Below are 24,333 nucleotides of genomic sequence, written 5' to 3'. Positions count from 1 at the left end.
CTTTCTACACTGGATCTAAAAGACGCTTACTTTCATATCCCAATTCACAAAGCCCACAGAAAATACCTAAGGTTTGTGTTAGAAGGACAACACTATCAGTTCAAAGTCCTTCCGTTCGGTGTCACAACAGCACCGAGAGTTTTCACAAAATGCAAAAGAAGACAACAAATACATGTCTTCCCATACTTGGATGATTGGCTAATAAAGGCCAAGTCAAAGGAAGAATGTCTTCACAACACACAGAAGACAATTCAATTGCTGCACCACCTAGGGTTCACGGTGAACTACAAAAAATCACACCTGCAACCAAACCAGATTCAACAATACCTGGGGGCTACAGTAGACACAGAAAAGGCAATAGCATACCCCAACCCAATCAGAGTACAGACAATGGTCGGGTTAATACAAAGATTTCAACCACAACACTCACTACCAGCACGAGTGTTTATGCAACTATTAGGCATGATGTCCTCCTGCATACTGCTAATACCACATGCCAGACTACAAATGCGCCCACTACAAGAGTGTCTAGCGACACAGTGGAATCAGGCTCAAGGTCAGATTACAGATCTGGTGTTGGTAAACGACCGGACGTATCGCTCTCTGAAGTGGTGGAACACAGAAAACATTTCCAAGGGACGGTCGTTCCTAGAGCCAATTCCACAAGTGATAATAACAGCGGACGCATCGCTCTCCGGATGGGGAGCGCATATGGACAGATACACAGTACAGGGGAAGTGGAGTGTGCAGCAAAAGAAACTGCACATCAACTACCTAGAACTATTAGCAATATTTCTAGCACTAAAAGCTTTCCAAATGCAAATAACAGGCAAAGCAGTCCTGATCAGAACAGACAACATGACTGCAATGTATTATATTCAAAAACAGGGGGGGATACACTCTCTCCAACTGTCCAGACTAGCACAGGACATATGGAGATGGGCCATTCCTCAAAAGATCTACCTGTTAGCGGAACACCTACCAGGAGTTCAAAATCAAATAGCAGACATCCTAAGCAGACAGTCAGAACAAGTACACGAATGGGAGCTGCACGACCAAATACTACAGCCATTCTTCCAAAAATGGGGGCAACCAGAGATAGATCTGTTTGCCAATCATCAGAACGCAAAATGCAAAGAATTCGCATCCAGGTACCCACACCAAAGGTCCCAGGGCAATGCACTGTGGATAAATTGGTCCAACAGATTTGCTTACGCGTTCCCTCCTCTACCACTAATTCCATTACTGGTTCGGAAACTGCAGCAACATTCAATGACAATGATACTAGTGGCACCCACGTGGGCAAGACAGCCGTGGTTCACCACGCTGCTACAACTCTCACAAGTACCACATCAAAAGCTAAGGTTATTACCCATGCATCTTACACAGAACCATGGAGAAATAATGCACCCAGATCCCAAACAACTGAACCTAGCGATCTGGCTCCTGAGGTCATAGAGTTTGGGTATTTAGATTTACCACCAGAATGCATGGAAATCATTAAACAAGCAAGACGTCCTACCACCAGAGCATGCTATGCAGCAAAATGGAAGAGGTTTGCTATACACTTAACAGTAAGCACATCAACCCTCTGGACGCATCCACTAAACAAATCATTTGCTATTTATTACACTTACAGCAATGTAACCTAGCATATACCTCTATCAGAGTTCATCTCGCAGCCATAGCGGCGTACCTACAAAACAGGCAACATCTGTCACTGTTTAAAGTACCAGCAATTAAAGCTTTCATGGAAGGACTCAAAAGAGTCATTCCACCAAGAAGACCACCTTCCCCAGTCTGGAATCTCAACATAGTGCTTACCAGACTAATGGGGCCACCATTTGAACCTATGCATAGGTGTGAAATACAATTCCTCACATGGAAGGTAGCCTTCCTCATAGCTATCACGTCACTTAGAAGAGTAAGTGAACTGCAGGCTTTTACGATTCAAGAACCATTTATGCAACTACACCAAAATAAAGTGGTTCTTAGAACAAACCCAAAATTCTTACAGAAGGTTATTTCAGCATTCCACATCAATCAGTCAGTGGAATTACCGGTTTTCTTTCCAAAACCACAAACAGTAGCTGAAAGAGCCCTACATACACTGGATGTTAAAAGGGCCATATTGTACTATATAGAAAGAACACAAACTTTCAGAAAGACAAAACAGCTTTTTGTTGCGTTTTCTCCCACACATAAAGGCAATCCCATCTCCAAAGCGGGCATTGCCAGATGGATTGTAAAATGCATTCAAATATGCTACTTAAAGGCAAAGAGAACATTAACTGTTCCTCCTAGAGCTCACTCTACACGTAAACTAGGAGCATCTATGGCATTTCTGGGAAACATCCCACTAGATGACATATGCAAAGCGGCTACCTGGGTTACACCGCACACCTTCACAAAACACTATTGTGTAGATGTGCACACAACACAACAAGCTAGAGTGGGACAAGCAGTATTAAAAACATTGTTTCAGACAGTTGCAACAGACACGGGCGACCACCGCTAGGGAGAGAACTGCTGTATAGTCTATTCATAATGTACCATCTGCAGCCCATATGCCTCGAACGGAATATGCTACTTACCAGTATGCATCTGTTCTTGGCATAGAGGGCTGCAGAGTGGTACATGCCCTCCCAGCCTCCCCGTAAACCTGTGTCTGTTCCAACATTATCTTATTTAGATACACTTACATGGGCACTCTTATCTGTATTCTACTATACTACTCCATCTAACCCTACTATGGCAAAACAATCTAAGGATGGAGCCGATGCCCATGCGCACTACCAACTAAGGGAGGAGTCACCAAGAGACAAAAGACTCTCCAAGAGAAAAACAAAGTGCAATCATCCGAGCCCAACACCAGATGGCGATCTATTCATAATGTACCACTCTGCAGCCCTCTATGCCAAGAACAGATGCATACTGGTAAGTAGCATATTCCTTATTACGAGATTTGCATCAGAACACATTATAACATAGTTAAAAAAATGATTGATCCACAGCATTACAACAAGTCCAGTCATCAGTATTGTAAAACATCACAGGGTCCAATCAACACTCCATAGTAGCTACACCATTTCCCCCATATTCAAGCATACTTTTGAGGACAGCCACGAGCCTCAAAGATTGGTTTCTCCTGGTGAGTGCACCAGTCCACCCCTGTGCACCAGCTTCTGACAGTCTGTGACTTATGCTGCTTCCATGCACGGGCACATTCCGTTTAGCAACCAAACAGACCGCACTTAGAAAGAGACTCTCGGCTCTAGGGCCAACAATCTCCTCCATCCTCCCCAATAGCGCAATGCGGGGTATTAGCTCTAGGGTGCGGCCCAGAACAGAACTGAGTACATGACCCACCCCCTCCCAGAAGGGCAGCAACACTAGACATTCCCAAGCCACATGGAAAAATCTGCAGCAGGAAGTGCGCAACGTGCACACACTGCCTGAGCGTCTGGGAACAAGCGCTGCAAGTGAGATATGTTGCATGCAAGTAGTTACATTGAACCATAAGCAGCCGCTATATCATCACCAATTCTCGAGGCGCCATACACGCCTCCCTCCATTCCTCTTCATCCAGATCTCCCACCCAGTTGGCCCACCTCTGCAGGGTTCTCTTGAGACCATTGGGAGTGTGGATTACCAGCGAGCGGTAAATCACAGATGTTGACCCTTTACCCAACCGCCCTAAGAAAACCTTTGCTGCCAACAGACTGAATTTGGGTAGTGAGTCAGGAGCTCATGAGCCTCTAGGGCGTAGCATAATTGGAGGTAACGAAAGAACTATGAGTTGGCTAGGGTATCCCTAACCTTTAGGTCTTCTATGACACAATGCTACCTCCCCTGTAAACATCTCCCAGTTAGGAAATCCCTATTCGATCACAGGAGACAAAACCCCTCCAGTGTCAAAAGCTGACCAAGCAACGTTCCTCGCCATAAAGGAGTCATCCCAGTCAAGCCGCGATTCCAGCCAATGAGCCGCCCACCAACAGATGAGACACCTGCGTAGAAGAAGGTAATGTGGTAGGTAGACGCGCTCCATACAACAGATCGAGCATACTACTTACACCCAATGAATGAATTTCCAGGCGATTCGCCGGGTTGTCCCACCCCCGTGAACCAGCCATTAACCGGCACCAAGTGAGCTGCAAGGTTGTATAGGTAGATATCCGACCAACACAGGCCACTGTCAAAGGGGGATCTGGCAGTGAGAGAAAGGCCACTCTGTGCCTCACCACCGGCCGACAAAAAGTTATTAATCTTGGCTATCAAGGAGTAAAACCACCTGCGGGGGATGGGGTAGAGATAGCTGAGTGTACAAATAATGCGACAGGCATACCATTTTAAAGGGGTCACTGCGCCGTATGGGGTTCAGTGACAATTTGGCCCAGGAGTTGCGGTCACATTCGAGCCAAAGGCCCAGCTCCCGGAAATTAGGAGCCCAGGGCAAATCTGGGAAAGGTGGGGTGGGACAGACTGTGAATCTCTAACCCCTCCCACACATATGAAAACACCAGTTGCGCATGCCCTTCAAGAGGCCAGGATCGCAACCTTAGCATCATCTCATGGAACATTACAGGATTAAATAACATCCGCAGGGTTACAGCCACCCATGACTATCTCGCACAGGGGGACATATTATGTATCCAGGAGGCTTGGGCGAGGTCCACTTCACCAATTGCTGGCTTCCACGAATATTTCAAATCAGCAACCAAAAGGACGATCTTTGGTCGCCCGTCACGGGGTCTGTCAATCTTCGTAAGTCACGCCTGCAAATTTAATGTAAAAGAACTATCTCTGGAGCTACCCGACCTACAAGCTATCTCAATAGAAGGACTGAGAGCGGACCAAACAACCTGCCCGCTTTTATTAATCAACTGTTACCTCAACCCTGCAAAACTTCACTCCCCACACAGCTTGGAATCATTCACCACCGCCCTGGAAGATCTATTAATAAGCCGCTTGCACCACAATGTAATCATAGTCGGTGACTTTAACCTGAGAGGCCTGGACCTGCTACCCATGACAAAACCTAGCAGGAAGTCAGCTCAACTGATTGAACTTTTAGCAAATTACAATTTGCAATCCACCCACGGGATACAAAAAACGCGCAACTGGGCATGGTCCGCCTATCCGACCTTCAGGAATGTCTCCACTATAGACTATATCTTCATCAATGCAGGACTGGCTAACAAACTTCGCAACTTCACTGTGGATGACAGAGCCGAAAGCAACCATAGGCCCCTTCGTGTCACATTCAACCTGACGCGAGAACAGGCAGACCCCTACGCCGTAATTGGTATGACCACAGGCGAAGAACACCACTCAGTCCTTAAAAGAATAAAATGGTCGACCAATCTCAGCCACAGACTTAATGCATTCGTAGCCAACAGGGTGACAGTACCAAGGCCACAAGATAGTGAATGTATAATACACCTATGGGAAACACCGACCAATGACTTATGGAAGTACCTGGGCAACACTCACCAATCAAGAAGCGGTCAAAAAAATGACATCCCAGCCCACCGAAAAAACCCACAGTCTTAAGCTGGCTAAGCAGGCACTTAACAAGGCAGTGAGAGCAAAAAAGAAAGGTATCTACTCGTCAGGGGGGCCCCCCCATTGCCGTTTTGCGAGCTAAGTACAAAAAGAACATTTGGGATCTGAAAAGAAAACGCACCGAGCAGAATTGGCTGACAGTGTTTTCCATAATTAAAGGTAAAGATAATAGCAAGCTCTGGCGCTACATCAACAGCTTGTCATCAGGAGGTGTACACAAGGTTAACAGTGTTGGAGGAAAAGTGTGGGAACAGTATGCAAAGGGGCTGTACACCTGTGAGCCAAAGCGGATGTCTCACTGCTTCACCGGGTGGTCCAAGGCGGCGGCAGCTACCATCAGCTATGAAAGTGCATCCAACGAAGAATCAAGTTCGACCCGACCTGGAAAATTCTCGGAGGCGGAGATTGCAAAGCACATCAAAGCCATCAGAACCGATGGTGCCCCTGGACCTAACGGGATCCTCGCACAGGTTTTTAAGAAAGATCCTGCATTCTTCGCTTCCAAACTTACTCCTCTATTCAACCACGCGTTCGCAACTGCAACCCTGCCATTTTCCTGGAAAGGCTCAATCCTCTTTCCTATTCACAAAAAAGGTGACCACTCTAACCAGGCTAATTACTGACTGATAGCCCTCCTTGACATTGAAGCTAAGGTCTATGCCCGCCTTCTACTTAAGGACCTGGAAACTTGGGTGGATAAGAATGGCATACTCCCGCCCTCACAGACTGGCTTCAGGGCTAACTGTTCTACGCTGGACAACATCATAGCACTTTCGTACCTCGCTAAGAAGGCCAGCATGCGGAATAAGCTGCCCCTGTTATGTTGCTTTATTGACTATTCAACGGCCTTCGACCGTGTGAACAGATGCCGGCTCTGGGCAAAACTAGAGTCTTGGGGGATTCCTAGAGATCTTCTAAAGGCCATAAAAGCACTTTACGAGGGGACCTGGGTTCAGGTGAAACTAAGCGCCACATCTGCAACCACAAGAATTGCCACTAACTCTGGATTTAAGCAGGGGTGTGTTCTGGCCCCCCTGCTTTTCAACTTGTACACTGCAGACATGGGGCACACCCTGAAAGATGCCAACCTAGCACTGCCCAGACTGGGGAAGCTGGTTCTGGGTACGCTCCAGTACGCAGATGACACAGTAATTATGGACCATACCAGGGTAGGCCTCCAAAGAGCCTTAAACAGTCTCGCCACGTACAACAAGGAGAACGAGCTACATATTAATCTTTGGCAAACATCCACACAAAACAAAAGCTTCATGGTCTCTGGGGGAACACCGAATCACCACGGCCCCATCCTACAACTATCTGGGCACATGGGTATCAGAGAGGGCTACTGCATTCAAACATCTGAAGACGCTTAAACCAAAAATTGACAAAATAATTACATCTCTAAGACGTCTAAGCCACGGCCTGGCCAGTCCCTCTGCAGATCCGATGCTGACAGTGCTCAAGGCTAAATTGATCCCCGCCATCACGTACGGCCATATAGCCTATCCAGGGGCTTTTGAGAAAGTGGTCCAAGCGGCACAGGTGAAAGCATACAAGATGGTGCTACGAGCCCCTAAACAGGCACGGAATAACAGGGTGAGACTGGAAATAGGCCTGAAACGTCCTGAACTGGTACTACTGGGGGAGTTGCTAAAATACTACATCAGAGTTCTGAAGTCGCCCGAAAACACCTTGAAGCACTCGCTAAAAACCATCTTTGGGGAAGCGGGCTCCCCATGGCAAGCCAAGGTGGAACTAGCCATTGATCTTCTGAAGATCGAGGGGCGGAGTCTGCACTTACATGAAATCACATATTCCGCCTGGGCAAAAGCCGTCAAGCGCCAAGTCAGTCTATTTCCTTTGAGCTAGACCTTTCCTCGCTCCGGCCCAACCCGCTATCGTTGGCCTTGGACAAGTCCTACACTCCCGGTAAACCTCAACCATATTTACAAGACTCACTAACAATCGAAGCAAGACAAAAAAATCTGTTTATGCGCCTCTTGGCCCTCAGGATAACGGACTTCAACCCACGTTGGGCACGCTCGGACGGATCCACTGCCTGCCGACTTTGCAACTATCACAGAGAATCCTGGCTACACTTGCTATGTTGCTGCACAAAGCTGGCCAGTGACCGACAACGATTGCTACGTCCGGCACTACGCATCTTGGGCCACAGAACTTGCAGAGAGGCCTCGGATTGGTGTTTCTCTGAAACCACAACATGTTTATTAGCCAGGATAGGCAAGTTCATCCATCAAGTCAAAATGGCACCCGAAAACCATCCAAAGGATACCATCCCGAAGAGCCCTGTGACCCGCCGCCCTAAAGTTGGCAATCCACAGATAGCACAGGGAGTCGCCGAAAAGAAAATGGTCCCACCAGTCAGAGGTATCCAACTGGGGCCGACTAAGGGTCCGATGAAGTCCTCAGTGCAACTGAGGATGTCGAACTTTTACACGCCTTCCAGACTCTAGTATGCGAGGCCTCATGCTGACTCTAAAAACTTTAATTCTTTTAATAATGTATAGTACCAGTGAACATAGTCAGTATCGAGACCACATAGCTGCACCATTGGTCCCTGACCTGTGTACTGTGTTTTATTTGAACCAAACTGCATTTTTTATACTGTAGTGATTTTAATTAATTAATTAATCGCACTGTTCATTAATAAACACTGAATCTCTAAATACTTGAAGGAGTTGGGCTGAGTAGGAATGTTGGGACACCAAAACCGCCCACTCTTCACATCCACTAGGCTGAACTTGCCTTCGTTAACCCGGAGCCCAGATGCTTTCACTGTACAGCCAAAGAAGAGTTCGACATCTGGGCCCAGAGCACTGCGGATCCTTCAAAAACAAAAGGATATGTCCGCATGTAGCGCTATGCGGTCTTTGAACCTGCTTCCCCACCGCCAGCTCCAAACCTGGGCGTCGCAGCATATAAACCACACCAGGGTTTCTATCACCAAGACAAATCACAGTAGGGACAGCGGACACCTCTGTCGCGTACCGCGCTCAATAGGATACACAGGAGACATAACCCAATCTACACAGGCCTTGCCAGTCGGGGCATGTTAGAGAAGACAGTTCATTTGCCCAAACCCCTCCCCCAAACCGGCTCGCTGGAGGCCTTTGTCCATAAAATCCCAGGTCACTGTATCAAAAGCCTTAGTGAAAGCAACTATCAAGTGGGCCAGGGTGCCATTGAGGTCCTGTGCCCGAGACAGCACTGCGTGCTCCCTCCTAATACAATGGCACGGGCTGCAGCCGGCATAAATCCACACTGATCCGCATGAATCAGATTTGGTAACTCCCTGCCCAGCCGCGTCGCTAACACTTTAGCATAGATCTTAATGTCCGTGTTAATCAGCGAAATCGAGCGACAGGTTGAACACTGGTCCCTGGGGGGACACTCTTTGGGCAGGACCACGATTGTGGCACAATCTAGATGGGTGGAAAGGACCCCTGCTGCGAAGCAGCTGCATAGAAGTTCAGAGGGTTTGGGCATATAATTTCACTGAAGCACTTGTGATATTCAATGGGATACCCATCCGGGCCAGCTGCCATCCCGGCTTGCAATCGCGACACCGTGGAGTTTACCTCCTCCAATGTGAGGGATTGGTCCAACTCACGAGCCTGGGCACTGGATACAGACTGCAGTGGTATGCTATCCAGGTTGTGATTAGTGACTTCTGCTGGCAGCAGGGGACATCACGAGTATTACCCCAGATAAAAATCCACAAAGGTCTAAGCAATATCAGGAAGATCTTCCTGGAGACATCCCAAGGAGTCCTGAATCACTGGAGCCTCTTGGTTGGAGACACCACGAGTCTCCAGCCAGTACAACAATTTACCCGATTTGTCGCCCGCTGCGTACACCCTCCAACACTGTTTGGCTTCCTCAAGGGTAACCTGTTGTAGTAATGTGTGGGCTATGGCTAGGAGACGATGGAAGTGTTCAGTATCATGATGACGCAGAGAGGCCTCCAGATACAGAATCTGAGCTTCCAGGTCAGTCAGCCGTTTCACACGAAGTGCCTCTGCCAGATGGACTTAACCTTTAAGACGGCCTCTCAGAGAAGGCTTACTAGCTGCCCAGAGCTTCCCCGCCTAGGAAACCAAAACCCACGTTGAGCTTGAACAACAGTTGTAGTTCCTCCTCAACAAAAGCAGCACACTCAGAACTTTGCAAGTATCATGCACTGAACCTTCAAGCTTCGACCAGGCCATCGGACAGTAGGCCCCGGAGAATAGATGGTGGGGGCCAGGTAAGATCCAAATATACCCCGCAGTACTCGGAAAAGGGTGGAGGGACTCTCTTCCTGGCCATGGCCTCCACCCCTCGCCCTCAAGGGCACAACGCCACCCCTACGCACTCTGGAGTCAGCGTCCTGGCTTCTGCCCACCTCCAGCGCCCAGACGCCCCACCAGGGGGTATCTAACTCAGTTCATGAGCGGGAGGCCTGTCTACACTGCCATCTGCCCTGGTTACCAATGTGCTGACAAAGGTGGGGGGTGGGGCGTCACCGTCACAGGGTCTGGGAGCGACACTTAAGCCCCTATGTGACAGAATCCAGACAAGGCAGGCTTCAGAAAGGTCCATCTGCTCCTGCGAGTACTGATTCCCAATCCACAGCAGAAGTCAGGCCTCCGCCCTGAGGGCCAGGCCAGATAAGCCACTGCCTCTGGCCTCAGACTTCTTCCGTCTGCTTTACCTGCCTGTGAAACATAGTAAATGAGAATCAGACCAAGATGGGGCGGGGGCTTCCACCCATGTAGCTCCCAGCGCGGCCTCCACTTCAGGTCCAAGGCACCGTCTGCACACATCTCCTCTTCCATCCCGGGCCTGGCCGCTGGGAGAGCTCTGCGGCCGGGTGCCATCAGGGGTATTCAGGGACCTTCACTAAGGGCAAATGCAGGTGAGGGCCCTCTCCCACATACTAGGCCTCCAGCATCCGGGTCTTCTCCACTCTGCTGCTGCAGCTGGGCCAGATCGGCCAATCGTGTCCCAGGCTGTCACTAGGCCACGCGAAGGCCCGTCAGGACAGGGTTTGCAATCCGGTCCATAACTACTCCCTTCGGGCAAACACCAACTTCACTGGTTCGTAGGCAGCCTGCGCTACCAGGATGGTGAGGCAGGCAACCTCACCAAGCTTGGTGGCTCCAAAGCAGTGCACTGACCCCGCCGAAACTCAATGGACCAGCGAGTCCCCCGTCAGTCAGGTGGCCTCGCACAAGATCAGGTCCGGTCTGATCGGCACCACGGGGCACTGCAAGGAGCCCCAGTGCCCCGCTGCTCAGAAGATTTGGCGTGGTTAGGTAGGATGGCGTCAGAGAAATACCAGGCAACGGGAGCAACCCTAAGGGTTGACCACCATCTTGGCCGCCTAGGCCATGCCCAGGCAAAACATTTCTTAAACGAAATACCAGTCATTAAAGCCTTCATGGAAAGCCTCAAAAGAGTAACTCCACCCCAGATTCCTCCTGCATCCTCCTTGAATCTTAACATTTTGCTTTCATGACTCATGGGCCCGCAATTTAAACCCCTGCATACCTGCCCACTTCAACTTCTCTCTTGGGAGGTGGCATTTTTAATTTCTTTTTTTTTTTAAATATTTTTTATTAGCAGCACAGGAAACAGAAGTATACAAACAAAACGAATCAGGCAAAAGAAAAAGATAGTCTAAACATCTACAGAGTTGACATTAAATTGGCGGTAATACGTTTGGCATATTCTTGTTGGAACCAAACAAAGTATATACATAAATCATAACAGACATACAACATATATCAATAGTTATCTAGATAGCACATTATTTTTCACCTAGAGTAAGAGAGACCCCCAAATCTTATTGAATTTAGCTAGGGACTTGGTACCCCTGAGCCTAGCTAGTGCCAATTCCATACTATAAATTTAATTAAGAAGAGACCACCATTCCATTATGTGTGGGGGATTAGGGGATATCCAGGCGCGAGCGATTGTGAGTTTAGCGCAGGTTATCATGATAGTGATTAGGGGCTTTGTGGAATGTTCCTAACATTAGTATCTAACATAACTAGTGCAGAGTCTAAAGGAAATGTGCCCCCTAATTTCAGTGTCATTATGTTCTCGAGGGATGTCCGAAATTCCAATAGCTTAGGACAGGTATAAAATATGTGCACCAAATCTGCTGCAGCTAACGCGCACTTAGGGCATTTAGTTCGTTCGCTGTATATGCTGTTCGTAGCCCATTTAGTTATTCTTTCTGGAGTATGGTAGAGCATACAAGTTATTTTAAATTGCAACAATCTTAAACTTGACGAGGAGACCAGATTGTTTATATTGCGTAAAGATGAATTAATCACAGCCGGAATGATGTTGATCCCTAACATCCTGCTCCACTTCTCTGATAGGATACTGCAGTCCATGTTTCTATAAGTATTAAAAGATTTATAACAGCCACTAATTAGTGACTTGGTTTCCTGCGAGTAGAAATTATCCCATATGCAAGAGTCAGAAACATTCTGTATTTTCATTTTTCGAGTAAAAAAAATCAAATATCTGCATGTACTTAAACCTCATGGAGTCAGGGATATTATATAATATTCAAAGTGTTTCGAAACTAAAAAACCCTTGTGCTCCATACAGATCCCCTAGACTTTTTATTCCATGCGCTCTCCGTATGTTAGTTAATCCATCGCTGAATATTCCAGGTAGACCAGGATTTCCCCACAAAATCAGTTTAGGATGGAAAAAGGTCACGTTGCAAAAGGCCTGCATATTGCGCCAGATTTTAACTAGATTCCTAGCTATCTTGAAGCGCACCCTTTTGTAGTAATTGGGGTCATTGATCCTCCATAAAAACATTTTCGCATCCAGATCAAACATAAATGTGAGAAAGTAAGGTCGTTTGTCTGTACCTTCGGAGTTAATTATATATCATAAGCGTCCAACAAATGCTGCCCAAAAATATAACTTAAAGTCCGGGAAGTTTAGCCCTCCCATGTCAGAAGCCCCTTTTAGAAGTGTCATTGATCTGCGAGCTTTAAGGCATCCCCAAATAAAGCTACTGAACACCCCATCTAATTTTTTGGAAAAAGAATTACATAATGCCAAAGGAATAGAGCGGAAAAAGTACAGAAATTTAGGTAAAATTATCATACGGATCAGATTAATTCTAGCAATAATATTTAAAGGGAGTTTATGCCATCTTTTTAACAAAATTATAGTATTTTTAACTAGGTCATCGTAATTTAATTTAATTAAATCCTTAATGTTTGCAGATAGCTTGACCCCTAAATAAGTAGCCGCTGGGCATAGTCCAATAATTTGTCCACCTGGTTTGTGATTAGCAATTATTTGGGTTTTATTTAAATTTAATTTATAACCAGAGACGTTCCCGAATCTACTAGCTTCTAGTGTGATGCCCTGCATCGCCTTTCCAATATCAATTGAATATATGGCAACGTCATCAGCATAAGCTGTGAGCTTCAATGAGTGAGGGCCAAACTTAAAAGGAGTGAAAAGTGATTGTACTCGTAAGGCATGAAGGAATGGTTCTATTGATAAAGCAAATAAAAGAGGTGACATGGGGCACCCCTGACGGGTTCCCCGGGCGATAGTAAACAAAGCTGATAATAAACCAGCATAGCTAATTTTAGCCATGGGATTGTCATATAATGACTGTATCCAATTAAAAAATGTACCCCTGAAACCAAGGCCAATCATAACTAGCCACAAGTAATCCCACCCCACTCGGTCAAAAGCCTTTTCTGCATCAAGCATAATCATATTGAGTGGGGTGGATTCCTTTTCAGCTATAACGAAGGCTGTCACAGCCATATTGATATGTGCGATGGTGTCCCTGCCGATTACAAACCCATGTTGGTTTGGGATGACTATTTTCGGTATTATAGGTGCTAAACGGGTGGCTAACACTTTAGCAAATATTTTGGCATCCGCATGAATTAGCGATATAGGGCGGTACGAACCGCACTCGCCAGGTGGTTTTCCCTTTTTTTAAAAAAAAAAAACAATTTTACCTTATTCCAAGATTTCAGGGCTTTCTTGTTTTCCCCAATGTAATTAATAACTTGGGAGAGGAGAGGTACAAGTTCCTCAATGCACACCTTATAGATTTCTAATGGGATCGAATCTTCCCCGGATGCTTTCCCAGCTGGCAAGGAAGAGATAGCCTTTCTAATTTCACATGCACTGATAGAATTAGATAGTTGTTCTAGCTCAAGAGAGTCAGGTTTCTCTAGGAGATCATCCAGATAATTCTGGATAGCCGCCCCTGTCGGTTGATTTTCTGGAGTATATAGTTTTTTATAAAATGCAGCAAAATGTTCTAAAATTCGGTTTGGTTGGTCAATTATATTATTATTAGGACCCCTTAAGTTCTTGATCAAAGTATTAGCTCGTTCGTCAGCTATTCTATAAGCTAATAACTTTCCAACTTTGTCACCACTCTCATATTGTGTTACTTGGAATTTATGTAGTTTAAGGCTGCTCTTATCCCAGAAAATAGTTTTTAGGGCAGACTTCAACCGTCCTAATTGTAATTCCAGTTCAGTTATATTCGTGGCATGTCGACGGAGAGCCTCCGCTAATAACAGTTCAGCAGAAAGTATGTCATTGACCAGGGCTCTATCCTTTTTAAAACGCTCTGAATTTTGATGAAAAAGAAATTGCTGGGTGAAGCCCCGAATACTCGCTTTACAAGAGTCCCATACCATTAAGCATGTTGTGGAGTTGAGATTAATCTTAATAAAGTCTATGATGTGCAGCTTAAGTTGTGAAATAAATAAGGTGTTAGTAAGTAAATGCCTGGGAAAAGAGAATGTACGAGGTGTTATATAGTTCTTTTCAATATCAAAAGTTAATAATATAGGATTGTGATCGGAATTAATTCTAGGGCAAAGTTCGATGGTACTAGTATTCACTACTCCATCTGATGCCCAGACCATGTCAATACGTGAGCAGAGCCTATGAGGGGCAGAGTAATATGTATAACCAGGCGTAGTAGGGAAAACACTTCGCCAAACATCTTTGACATTGTTAATTTCTATTGCCTCACTCAGACGTGTTTGTGAGATCCTGGCATTGGAAGATCCGTTCTTCCAGTTTCACAAAGACAGGGTGGTATTTCCACCTGAATCAATTGAGCTACATTTTTTCTAGCTGTCAAAAGAGCCCTCATGTACTACATTGATCGGACTAAAACTTTTAGAAACACTAAATAGCTGTTTGTTTCTTTCTCACCACCTCATAAAGGAAAGCCTATATCCAAATCAGGTGTTGCTAATGGATAGTTAAATGCATTTAAACATGTTACAATAAAGCCAAAAGAACTCTACCTACACCTCCTAGAGCACATTCTACTTGGAAGAAAGGAGTATCTATGGCTTTCCTTTGAAACATTCCAATAGCTGATGCTTGTAAAGCAGCTACATGATCTACACCACGCACTTTTACTAAACCTTATTGTGTGGATGTTCTAGTACGCCAACAAGCTAGTGTAGATCAGACAGTGCTATGTACACTTTTTTAAACAACAGCAAGATCCACAGTTTAGTCACCGCTCTGTGGAGGACTGCTTTACAGTCTATGCAAAGCATGTGTATCTACAGCCACACCGAATGGAATGTTACTTACACTGTAAGCATCTGTTCGTGGCATCTTGTGCTGTAGTCACATGCGCCACCCTCCTCCCCGGTTACCTGTGGCTATTGCAGTTTCTTTTCTCTCTTTATATTCATGACATCTCTTTATTTGCCACTTATTTTACACTCAATTCTCACCTGCCTGTGGGAAAACAATTTAACAATGGAGTCAATGCACTCCTGCATTATCACCAAGAGGAGGAGTCCTTGTACCTCGTGGCTCGAAAAACTCCTTTGAAGAAAAACAACTTGCACACATCCGGACCCAACACTAGATGATGGGAGTATGCAAAGCATGTGAATCTACAGTAACATATTCCTTCTTGTCGCAAAAGGTAGAATATTTGTTATTCTTTGTAGGACCGAAGCATCAGAATATGCTAGTTCAAAGCTGATAAACCACCACAGAAGACATATGAGTAACAGGTTTATAGTAACACAATTTAAATCTAGAATCTGAGGACCAATCTGTAGCTCTCAGAATATCATCAGCCTGGAACCAGAAGAAAGAGCCTTTGTGGCCATGGCCCCACAGGCAGAGTGTTCACCAACCCTCCTAACATGAATACCTGCTTGGGCCATAACACATCTAACCAAGCAGGGTAATCGGTAGACTTAGAAAATGTATTTGTGTGTTTAGAAATAGCAAAAGAAACCCCTTCTGGAGAGAATACTATACCTGCTAAATCCAGAACTCTTATGTCTGAAACTCTCGGACAAGAAACCGGACATGGCAACATAGCTTAGCAGAGAGTAGTTTTCTAGACAAAAGCGCATTATCTGGCCAATACTGTATTGATATCCCATATATTCTCAGTACAAGGTTTCAGAGAATTAGAAACTCTGATACCTTTAAGTAGCTTACATACGAGAGGATGAAATCCAACCGATCTACCATCTGTCTTTAAATGTCCAGATGATATTGCGGAGTCAAAATTTGTTAACTGACCTTTAACAATCCTTCTCGAGGGCGGTGAGAAAGTTCAGAACATTCTTCAAATGTGCCTCCATGGAATCCAAATCCAGTTCCACACTCCAACCCAACCATCTTTTTCATGCGGCCTTATAGCGTTTATGTGTGGAGGGGGCCAAGGCTCGCTAGATGTATGTGATAGTCTGTCATGAAATTCGTGGCACAAAAGAACTTTACCGGAAATCGTCCATGCCAGGAGAGATAGATAGTTCTGCAAAATCAGAGGATGAAGGAATCCCAAGGGGTCTTGCAGGATTTCCGGAAACATTGAAAAAGCATCAGGGAAGTCCACTGACCTCTTTAGAAGAACTGGTAACCATGGTTGAGCCTTCCATATCTTGGTCACCAAGACTATTGTGGCTCCATTGTCTCCTCACCTGCACCGCCACTCTCGCTATCATGGTGAAGAGGGGGGGTGTAATGTAGTCCCCTAGACCAGTCCTGCAGGAACGCACCTGTTGCCTTCGCTAAGGGATCTGACCTCCAACTGAAGAATTCTGTAAGCTGACGGTTCAGTATGGATGCAAAGCGATCGATCACACAAGGGCCGATAAGGGTCTGAATTAGCTGAAGTACTTGGGAGTGCAACTTCCAGTTGCTCGCATCTGTCAAGAATACAATGTTCTTCTGTACTGGAATGCAATCACAGAGATCCGATGTTTTAAGCAGAAGTACCAAAAGTCTTTGGCTATCTCCACTAACAACCTGGACTTGGTGCCCCCCAGTTTGTTGATGTATCTGACCACAATGTCGTTTTCCATCCTCAACATGATGCAACAATTGTTTTTTGGGGGTAGAGTGTGTATAGCGAAGAAGCCAGGCAGCAGCTCCAAGCAATTTATATGAGGGTCTAGTCTGTGTGTAGCCCATTGAACTCCACTGGAGATATGGCTCCATGTACAGTGAAGTAACCACCAGTTCAGATCTTCTTTGACCTCCTTGAAAAGGAGGATCAAATGGTTATATGAGAGGCAGTTTCAGAGATGCCTTATCTTCAGACTTTGAACAGCCTAGTAGTGGTGGGGCCTGGGAAAATAGCCTGAAAGGAGGATGCCAGGAGCCTGACCATCTTTGCTATTGTCTGTAAAGATATCAATTGTCTGTTAAGTGTAGATCTCAAAAACCTTCTTGATGCTCCTCAGTTTGAGAGGGAAGTTGTAGGTGTGCCTTGAGTGAGTCGGCCTGGAACCCCAGGAACTTTTTCTTTTGTGTCAGAATCACATTGGACTTCGATTGGTGATGACAAAGCCTAGATCTTGTAGGAGATGAACCGTATAAAAAAGGTATTTTAGAAGATGATCTTGGGATTGTGCCATGAGAATCATGTAGAAATAGTTCCAAATAAATCCAAATATCCAAAATCACATTCAGCTGCTAAAACTCGAAGACATTCTACATAAGTATCCACAGGGTCATTAAGCAATAGATGTCTGGTATAAAAATTGTACCTCTTTAAAACAATATGAGGTTGCGCAGTAAATGTCTTTTTAAGTCTATCTATTGCTTCAGAAAAGCAATTATAATCACCACTTTCCATTCCAGCTGGAATAGGAGATGGTGGTAAGTGCACAAAAACATCTTCAGCATGACCCCCTAAAGTATTTAAAAGAATAGCTTTTTTCCTTTTAGTACTAAAACTCTCACCATTAATAGCTAGTAAATAATTATCAAATTGCCTGTGCCATTTTTCCCATTTCATGCTAGGTTGATTTGGACCTGAATAAAAAGGAGGTGGAGGAGTGCCACAAACAGTACTCATGGTAAATAAAAATAATAAACTAACACAACAATAATACAAATATTATAATAAATGTAAAATAGAATTAGTAAAATCTACCAAGAGTATTAAAACGGCCATCGAAAAAATCTTAATCCAAGTTGTCTGCATGGAAAACAGAAGATCGTATACCTAGTTACCAAGGTAACAAAATAACTTCAACAAAATGGCCGCCATGAACGTGAGGACGCTGTTCATAAACGTGATGACGATGATTGTGAAGTCATGAGGTGTGCGCGTCACCGAAACACGCATGGATCTGGCGTGACGCTTCGTTGAAAGTTCTACACTCTGCTGATAGAATGCTGGTAGAACAAAACAAATGCAAAGTCCATCAACTGTGGTTTTTGCATTTGTCACCCCGAGTGGGATGGGTATGCTCAGACGTGAGTCCCATGCACTCCACACCACTGGATTCAAGCAAGCCGGGCTGAAGACGGCTGGAATGCCAGAAACCGGTCCTCGGAAGCTTGTTTCCGGTCCAGGGAAGGCATGGCTTGGCAGTTCGGGCTGGACTGTTCCCATGAGGCACAGGGTCAGACTGATTTGCATATGGCCATGTCTGAACTGGGGTGGTGTGGAGTACAAAAAAACCGATGGATTTAGGCTCAGATCTCTGTACTGGGGTGAATGCATGACATTGTTCTGCATTCTGTCCATCAACTGTGGTTTTTGCATTTGTCACCCCGAGTGGGATGGGTATGCTCAGACGTGAGTCCCATGCACTCCACACCACTGGATTCAAGCAAGCTGGGCTGAAGACGGCTGGAATGCCAGAAACCGGTCCTCTGAAGCTTGTTTCCGGTCCAGGGAAGGCATGGCTTGGCAGTTCGAGCTGGACTGTTCCCATGAGGCACAGGGTCAGACTGATTTGCATATGGCCATGTCTGAACTGGGGTGGTGTGGAGTGAAAAAAAACGATGGATTTAGGCCCAGATCTCTGTACTAGGGTGAATGTATGACATTGTTCTGCATTATGTCCATCAACTGTGGTTTTTGCATTTGTCACCCCGAATGGGATGGGTATGCTCAGACGTGAGTCCCATGCACTCCACACCACTGGATTTAAGTAAGCCGGGCTGAAGACGGCTGGAATGCCAGAAACCGGTCCTCGGAAGCTTGTTTCCGGTCCAGGGAAGGCATGGCTTGGCAGTTCGGGCTGGACTGTTCCCATGAGGCACAGGGTCAGACTGATTTGCATATGGTCATGTCTGAACTGGGGTGGTGTGGAGTGCAAAAAAATGATGGATTTAGGCCCAGATCTCTGTACTGGGGTGAATGTATGAAATTGTTCTGCATTTTGTCCATCAACTGTGGTTTTTGCGGTAGAACAAAACAAGGCAGCGAAGGTCGAGCACACCAGGAATCCAAGGTCCAAAGCGGTAAGTTCATTGAATTTATTCAAGAACAAACAACGTGGCAAGTTAAAAACAAACACCCCAACGAGTGAAATAAAGCGACTGGTTGCGCACACACAATCTGCACAATAATTTCCTCCGACTCGGCTGGCTGCACACACACAATCTGTGTTTTTTATGTTTTCCTCCTGAAACAGCGTGGCTGACTGCACGCGCAAACATGCCCAAAAATGTAGCAATATTTTCGTCTCAAAAAGGCCGAAACAAGTGGAGACGCATATCTCTCCAAAGATTATCTCTAGTTCCAGACAGGATAATGAACGTTGCTCGACGTAAGGCACACACGTGTAACAAACAAATAATATCTTCGTGCAGTAGGAAAATAAAACTTGTTCCAAATCCAAACTGCGAGGAGTACACTGCAAGTACAGTTCAAATAAAGTGAAGTCAAGGGCGTAACAATGCCACAATAAGCAGAATGCCAATAGTAGATAGGCACAGGAAACAACTGGGATACGAAATTTCTCCAAAAGTAATATTACTAGAAAATCATAGAAACAGCCTGTGTGGATGCTCCAGGGACTTGAAGAGGTAAAAATATCTCAAAGCATCGCCAATATGTAGTAGTTTCAAATGAATCCAAATAAAGCCTTCTTGAAGATGAAGAGTAGTTTATTGGAGCCTCCACCTTCTGAAGATCAGCAGTGTAACTGAAGCTTAGCTGATCTTCAGAACATGGAACAAACCGAGATATTCAAAGACATACAGAGTATGCACATGGATGCATGACCTAGAGGATTCCAATACAGGATGCAGCAGCGTGGTGAAGCACCAGGGTGCAGAAGTAAGTCTGAAGGGGATGGCCAGATGCTCGTACCATTGGTCTCGCCATTGAAATTGAAGGAATTGCCTGTGAGGTGGAAAGATAGGGACTATAAGGTGAACACCCCTCTGGGCCATGCGGTCTATCCAATCGTTTTCCATCAACAGATTCCTCAGTTAATGGATTTCTTCCATTTTTATTTGTCTATAGATCACCCAATGACTGAAGTCTCTTAGACAAAGTACTACTCTGTGACCTGCCCCTTTCTTTTTGACAAGGAAAATAGTACTGCCAAAACCCCTGAGGTGAACAAAGGAGATCTTGTTTGGGGGGGGAAAGGAGAGGTCGTGGAGGGACCCTTAGGAAAGGAGGGCCAAGAAGCTCTGAGTAGAACCTCCATGACCGTCTCCAGAAATCATGGTTTGTTTGTTAATTTTAGCCAGTTGTAATTAAAAGTCAAATTCTGTCCCTCAGCGTCACCTGGGATTAAGGAATAATGCTCACCAGAGAAGTTGAAGGGTTGTACTGGATTGAAGGACCCTCTGTAGGACGCTCTGCTATGCCTGTTTCTGACAAAGCAGGATCTGCTTTCTAGTTATTGTTTGGTTCTGCTCCATGACAGTGATTACATCCACCTTCTTTCATGTGTTGGTTCACTGTCCTCTCGCTCCCCTTCTATGTTTTTCTCCCACATTGGTGCAGGAACTGGAAATCTCATTCCTCATCCTGATTCTCTAGACTTCGCATTAAAAAGTATTCCTTTGTACTGTTTATGATGTACCTTCTACAGCTTCTTCACCCTCACTACTTGATAAATTCATTCAGCAGTAGAGGATTAGAGGACCAAGAGCTGGGATTCACCTTCAGGAGATCGCAGAATTTATTTAGCGTTTTCTAAGCGGGCTCAGGAGGGACATAACAAGAGGAATTAGAAGAGCCAGAATCTGTGTCCGAATCTACCGAGATAGGTTTTTGAGTTTGAGGTTGACTGTGGTCACGGACACTCTGTCTTTGGTCTCCCAACCAATCTTAAGAGAGACTGTTGCCAGCACCTCAGCATGAGGCCAGTTCTGCGGTTTTGTGGAACTCTCTTGCGGGGCAGAGAAACTCTCTTTTGTGAATGTGGAAGGAGACGAAGCCGATTTCTTTTTGGGAAAGCATTCTAGGTGTTCGGTAAAGGGTTCCCAATGCTTTATTAACAGATTGTTGAACAGACATGCCAAAAGCCTCTACCAGGCCATCATCAAAGTAATATTCACCCTCCTTCTCATAAGGTTCATATTCTCCAGAATAGTAAGGCTTGCAGTCTGTTAACAGCAGTAATTACCACAAATATATAGGGGAAGCAGCCCATGAGTAATACACCGAAAATATGGGATAGAGCTCCTCTTGCTCAGCCAGTTATCAAGAATATCATGCAGTTCTCACTAGGGAAAAAGTACGTCCATAAATGCGGATGGGAGCCAGGGCCTCCTATTCTTACAGACAGGAGTCGACTAAAACAGCTGTGTCCAACTTCTGTGAAGTGGTGAGGGAGAACTGGCTATGGTCATAGAAAGAGGACTGCGTGTGATGCTACACGTGTGCAGTCCATGCTCCTACATAGGGAAGTCGGCAAGAGGTGTTGGCCGCACTGGGAGTCACGGACCAAAAGGATGCGTCCACTGCAGTCTGCAGGAGGAGGGGTGATGGGAGGGAGCGGAACGTGAGCATCGGAGTAACAAGACTCATATACAGAGTCACTGCAAATTACCACTAAGAATCAAATAAGGAAATTGAGTAAAACTTAAATAAACATTATGAATACTTTTCACAATGGTTTACAAAAGCCATTCATGCGGCATAAAGCTGAGAGACACTTAACTTGACTGCCGAGCAGCAAAGAAAAGAGGCAGCAAGATGGTGTCTCTCAATTTTGTGGACATTGGGGGACAATGATTTCTGGAATGGGGATGAGATGTTAATGATGTATATTTTGTGACTCGTGATTTTTTGTTTAATTGCTATTAATGTTCTAATTGGCAGCTATTTTGTTGCAGTAAAAGAAGAGAAGCATAATTTTAGCCTCCAGTCCTGACATAGAATCTCTTATGTTTGTTGAACCCGACTCTTCCTCCCTTGATAAGATCTTTCTACAAGTTAGACCTGTGGTCTAATGATTTTTCAATCTGCTGAGATACAAAAGGATTTTAAATAGGACACCCAGTTTTCCAATCTGACAGAAAACCATCTATTTTCGTCTCTGTATTTATTTCAAAATATAGATAAAAATGGATATTAGGTTGTTTTTTGAATAATTCTAAAGAATCAGTTCTGCCTGCCATGCAAATAGCTGTGTGTATTGGCATTTAAGGGAGTTAAAAAAAAAACATAGAAAGTTTTCTAATGAGACCTAAATTGCTATAAATGATCACAAAAGATACACTAAAATGTACCCTTTATCAATTGAGTGTATTGATTTATCATTTATGGATATTCCGATAATTGACTAATGTCAGGCATTCTAGTAGGAGTGCATATTTGTCAGTTGGATAAATTAGAAAACATGCTGTTTTCAGCAAGTGCTTTTTCCCCAAAATAATATAACCACAGATAAAATGATCAAAAAAAGTAATTATAGAAAAAAAACCTGAAATATCAAAACAAATAAATACCATAAAACTGGTAGCCTTAAATCTATACTAAATCACAAACTTTATCACAAGTATCTTGATTAATATAAAATGAGTTTATTTATAAGGGTGTTTTAGTACTTTAATGCTCCTGGAGTGTGGTATTTCTCTACTATGATTTAGCGTCGCTCAGTGTGTCCATTTTAATATATATGCAGTTTGGTACACCCTAAGGTGGGTACTTATCTATATCTTTAATGCTTTGTGGCTCCTTGGAATAGACAGTTTGCTTTGTAAACCACTTTGGTGCCATCAGCCACTTTTCTACAAAACGTGGATTGGTACCTTATTAGTGGGGTCATTTTATTTTTTACTTCTCTTTGATTTTAGCTTTGTGGATCCATTTTTGTGTATCATAATTTTACCGCTCACAGCTTAAAGCAGTTGATAATAGCACCACTAATAAAATATTCATAGTATTCATTATGCTTTGGATGTGACTCTTCTTTTCTAACTATATTTCTTCTCTTGTCAGTGTCTCCAACACAGAAGTAAATGAGCTCCTTACAACTGTGACAAATGAATTCCTGCATGGTGTTGCTAAAGAGGTAATAATGGTGGAGAAAAGACATGTAGAAGCAGAAAGGCGCAGGGCTGAGGAGGAGAAGCGCAGGGCTGAGGAGGAGAAACGCAAGGCAGAGGAAGCCAGGTATGTTTGAGTAACCTTTCAGATAACACAACTTTGTATAGTTGATGTATCTCTCCAGAGAGAGGGACTTTCCCATGACATTGTATTAGCTTGTGCTCTATTTTAAGTGTGAGCCATTAGTCGGTTTTGCAAAGATTTATTTGATTTAATCAGAGGGCCCTGGCTGTGGGTCTGGTTGTCTCATTCTGAACCATAGTCTCTTTCTGACTAGCCTTTGCCTGGAAAACCCAAATGAATCTGCTCCCTCTTAATTATCCTTCTGCTCTTCCCCTAACTCCCTTATCTTTTTTTGTCTTCTATGCTATTTTCTCCCGATCCTGGTTGTAATTCTCCTTTTTGAAACCTCGTTTTAACTCTTCTCATGATATTTTTCATGTTATATTACTCCTACCGCGTTTTACCATCCCCTATTCCTTTCAATTTTGTTTTCCCAGATGTCGATGTTTGACACATACACACATAATCTTTTAGGTCTATCTACAAACTTGCCATTGCTTCCAAGAAATTGACTGTTTGAAAGGGTGTTAATGGGGCCCTGATCTCAATGGACAAGAAAGCACTTAGCAAAGTACCACAGGAAATGAACACAACACATCAGAGCTCAGCACAGTGGTCAATCCATGTTGCAAGGCAGAAGGACAACGTGACTGTAAGAACAGTACTTGGACAGAGAGCATGCATGATGCGCTGTCCAGCGTCCTGAACATTTTCCGTGTACAATATAGCTTTTGTAACATGTTGAATCGAAGAACAGATTGAAATTGTGAAATTATTTTTAAAACATGAAAAGCCTTTTAGCTGCAGTATTTTATGATGTTTATATTTAATCATTTCCAATTAGAATCAATGGTTTTATTTGATTTAACCAT

General features: G+C 44.5%; 1 protein-coding gene across 2 annotated transcripts in view; it reads left to right on the top strand.

Annotated features, from left to right (window-relative positions):
- Window positions 1–24,333, top strand: part of MCM3AP (minichromosome maintenance complex component 3 associated protein) — a 622,263-nt gene that overhangs the window by 286,248 nt on the left and 311,682 nt on the right. For both annotated transcript variants that reach the window (XM_086956240.1, XM_086956239.1), the window contains exon 15: window positions 23,291–23,464. In XM_086956240.1, the coding sequence (XP_086812366.1) occupies window positions 23,291–23,464 (174 nt within the window). The remainder of the gene's footprint in view (window positions 1–23,290; window positions 23,465–24,333) is intronic.

This window comes from Lissotriton vulgaris, chromosome 2_1 (genome assembly GCF_964263255.1).
Source record: "Lissotriton vulgaris chromosome 2_1, aLisVul1.2, whole genome shotgun sequence".
Lineage (NCBI taxonomy): Eukaryota > Metazoa > Chordata > Amphibia > Caudata > Salamandridae > Lissotriton > Lissotriton vulgaris.
Note: the sequence above shows the minus strand (reverse complement) of the source record. Positions and strands in the feature narration are given on the sequence as shown.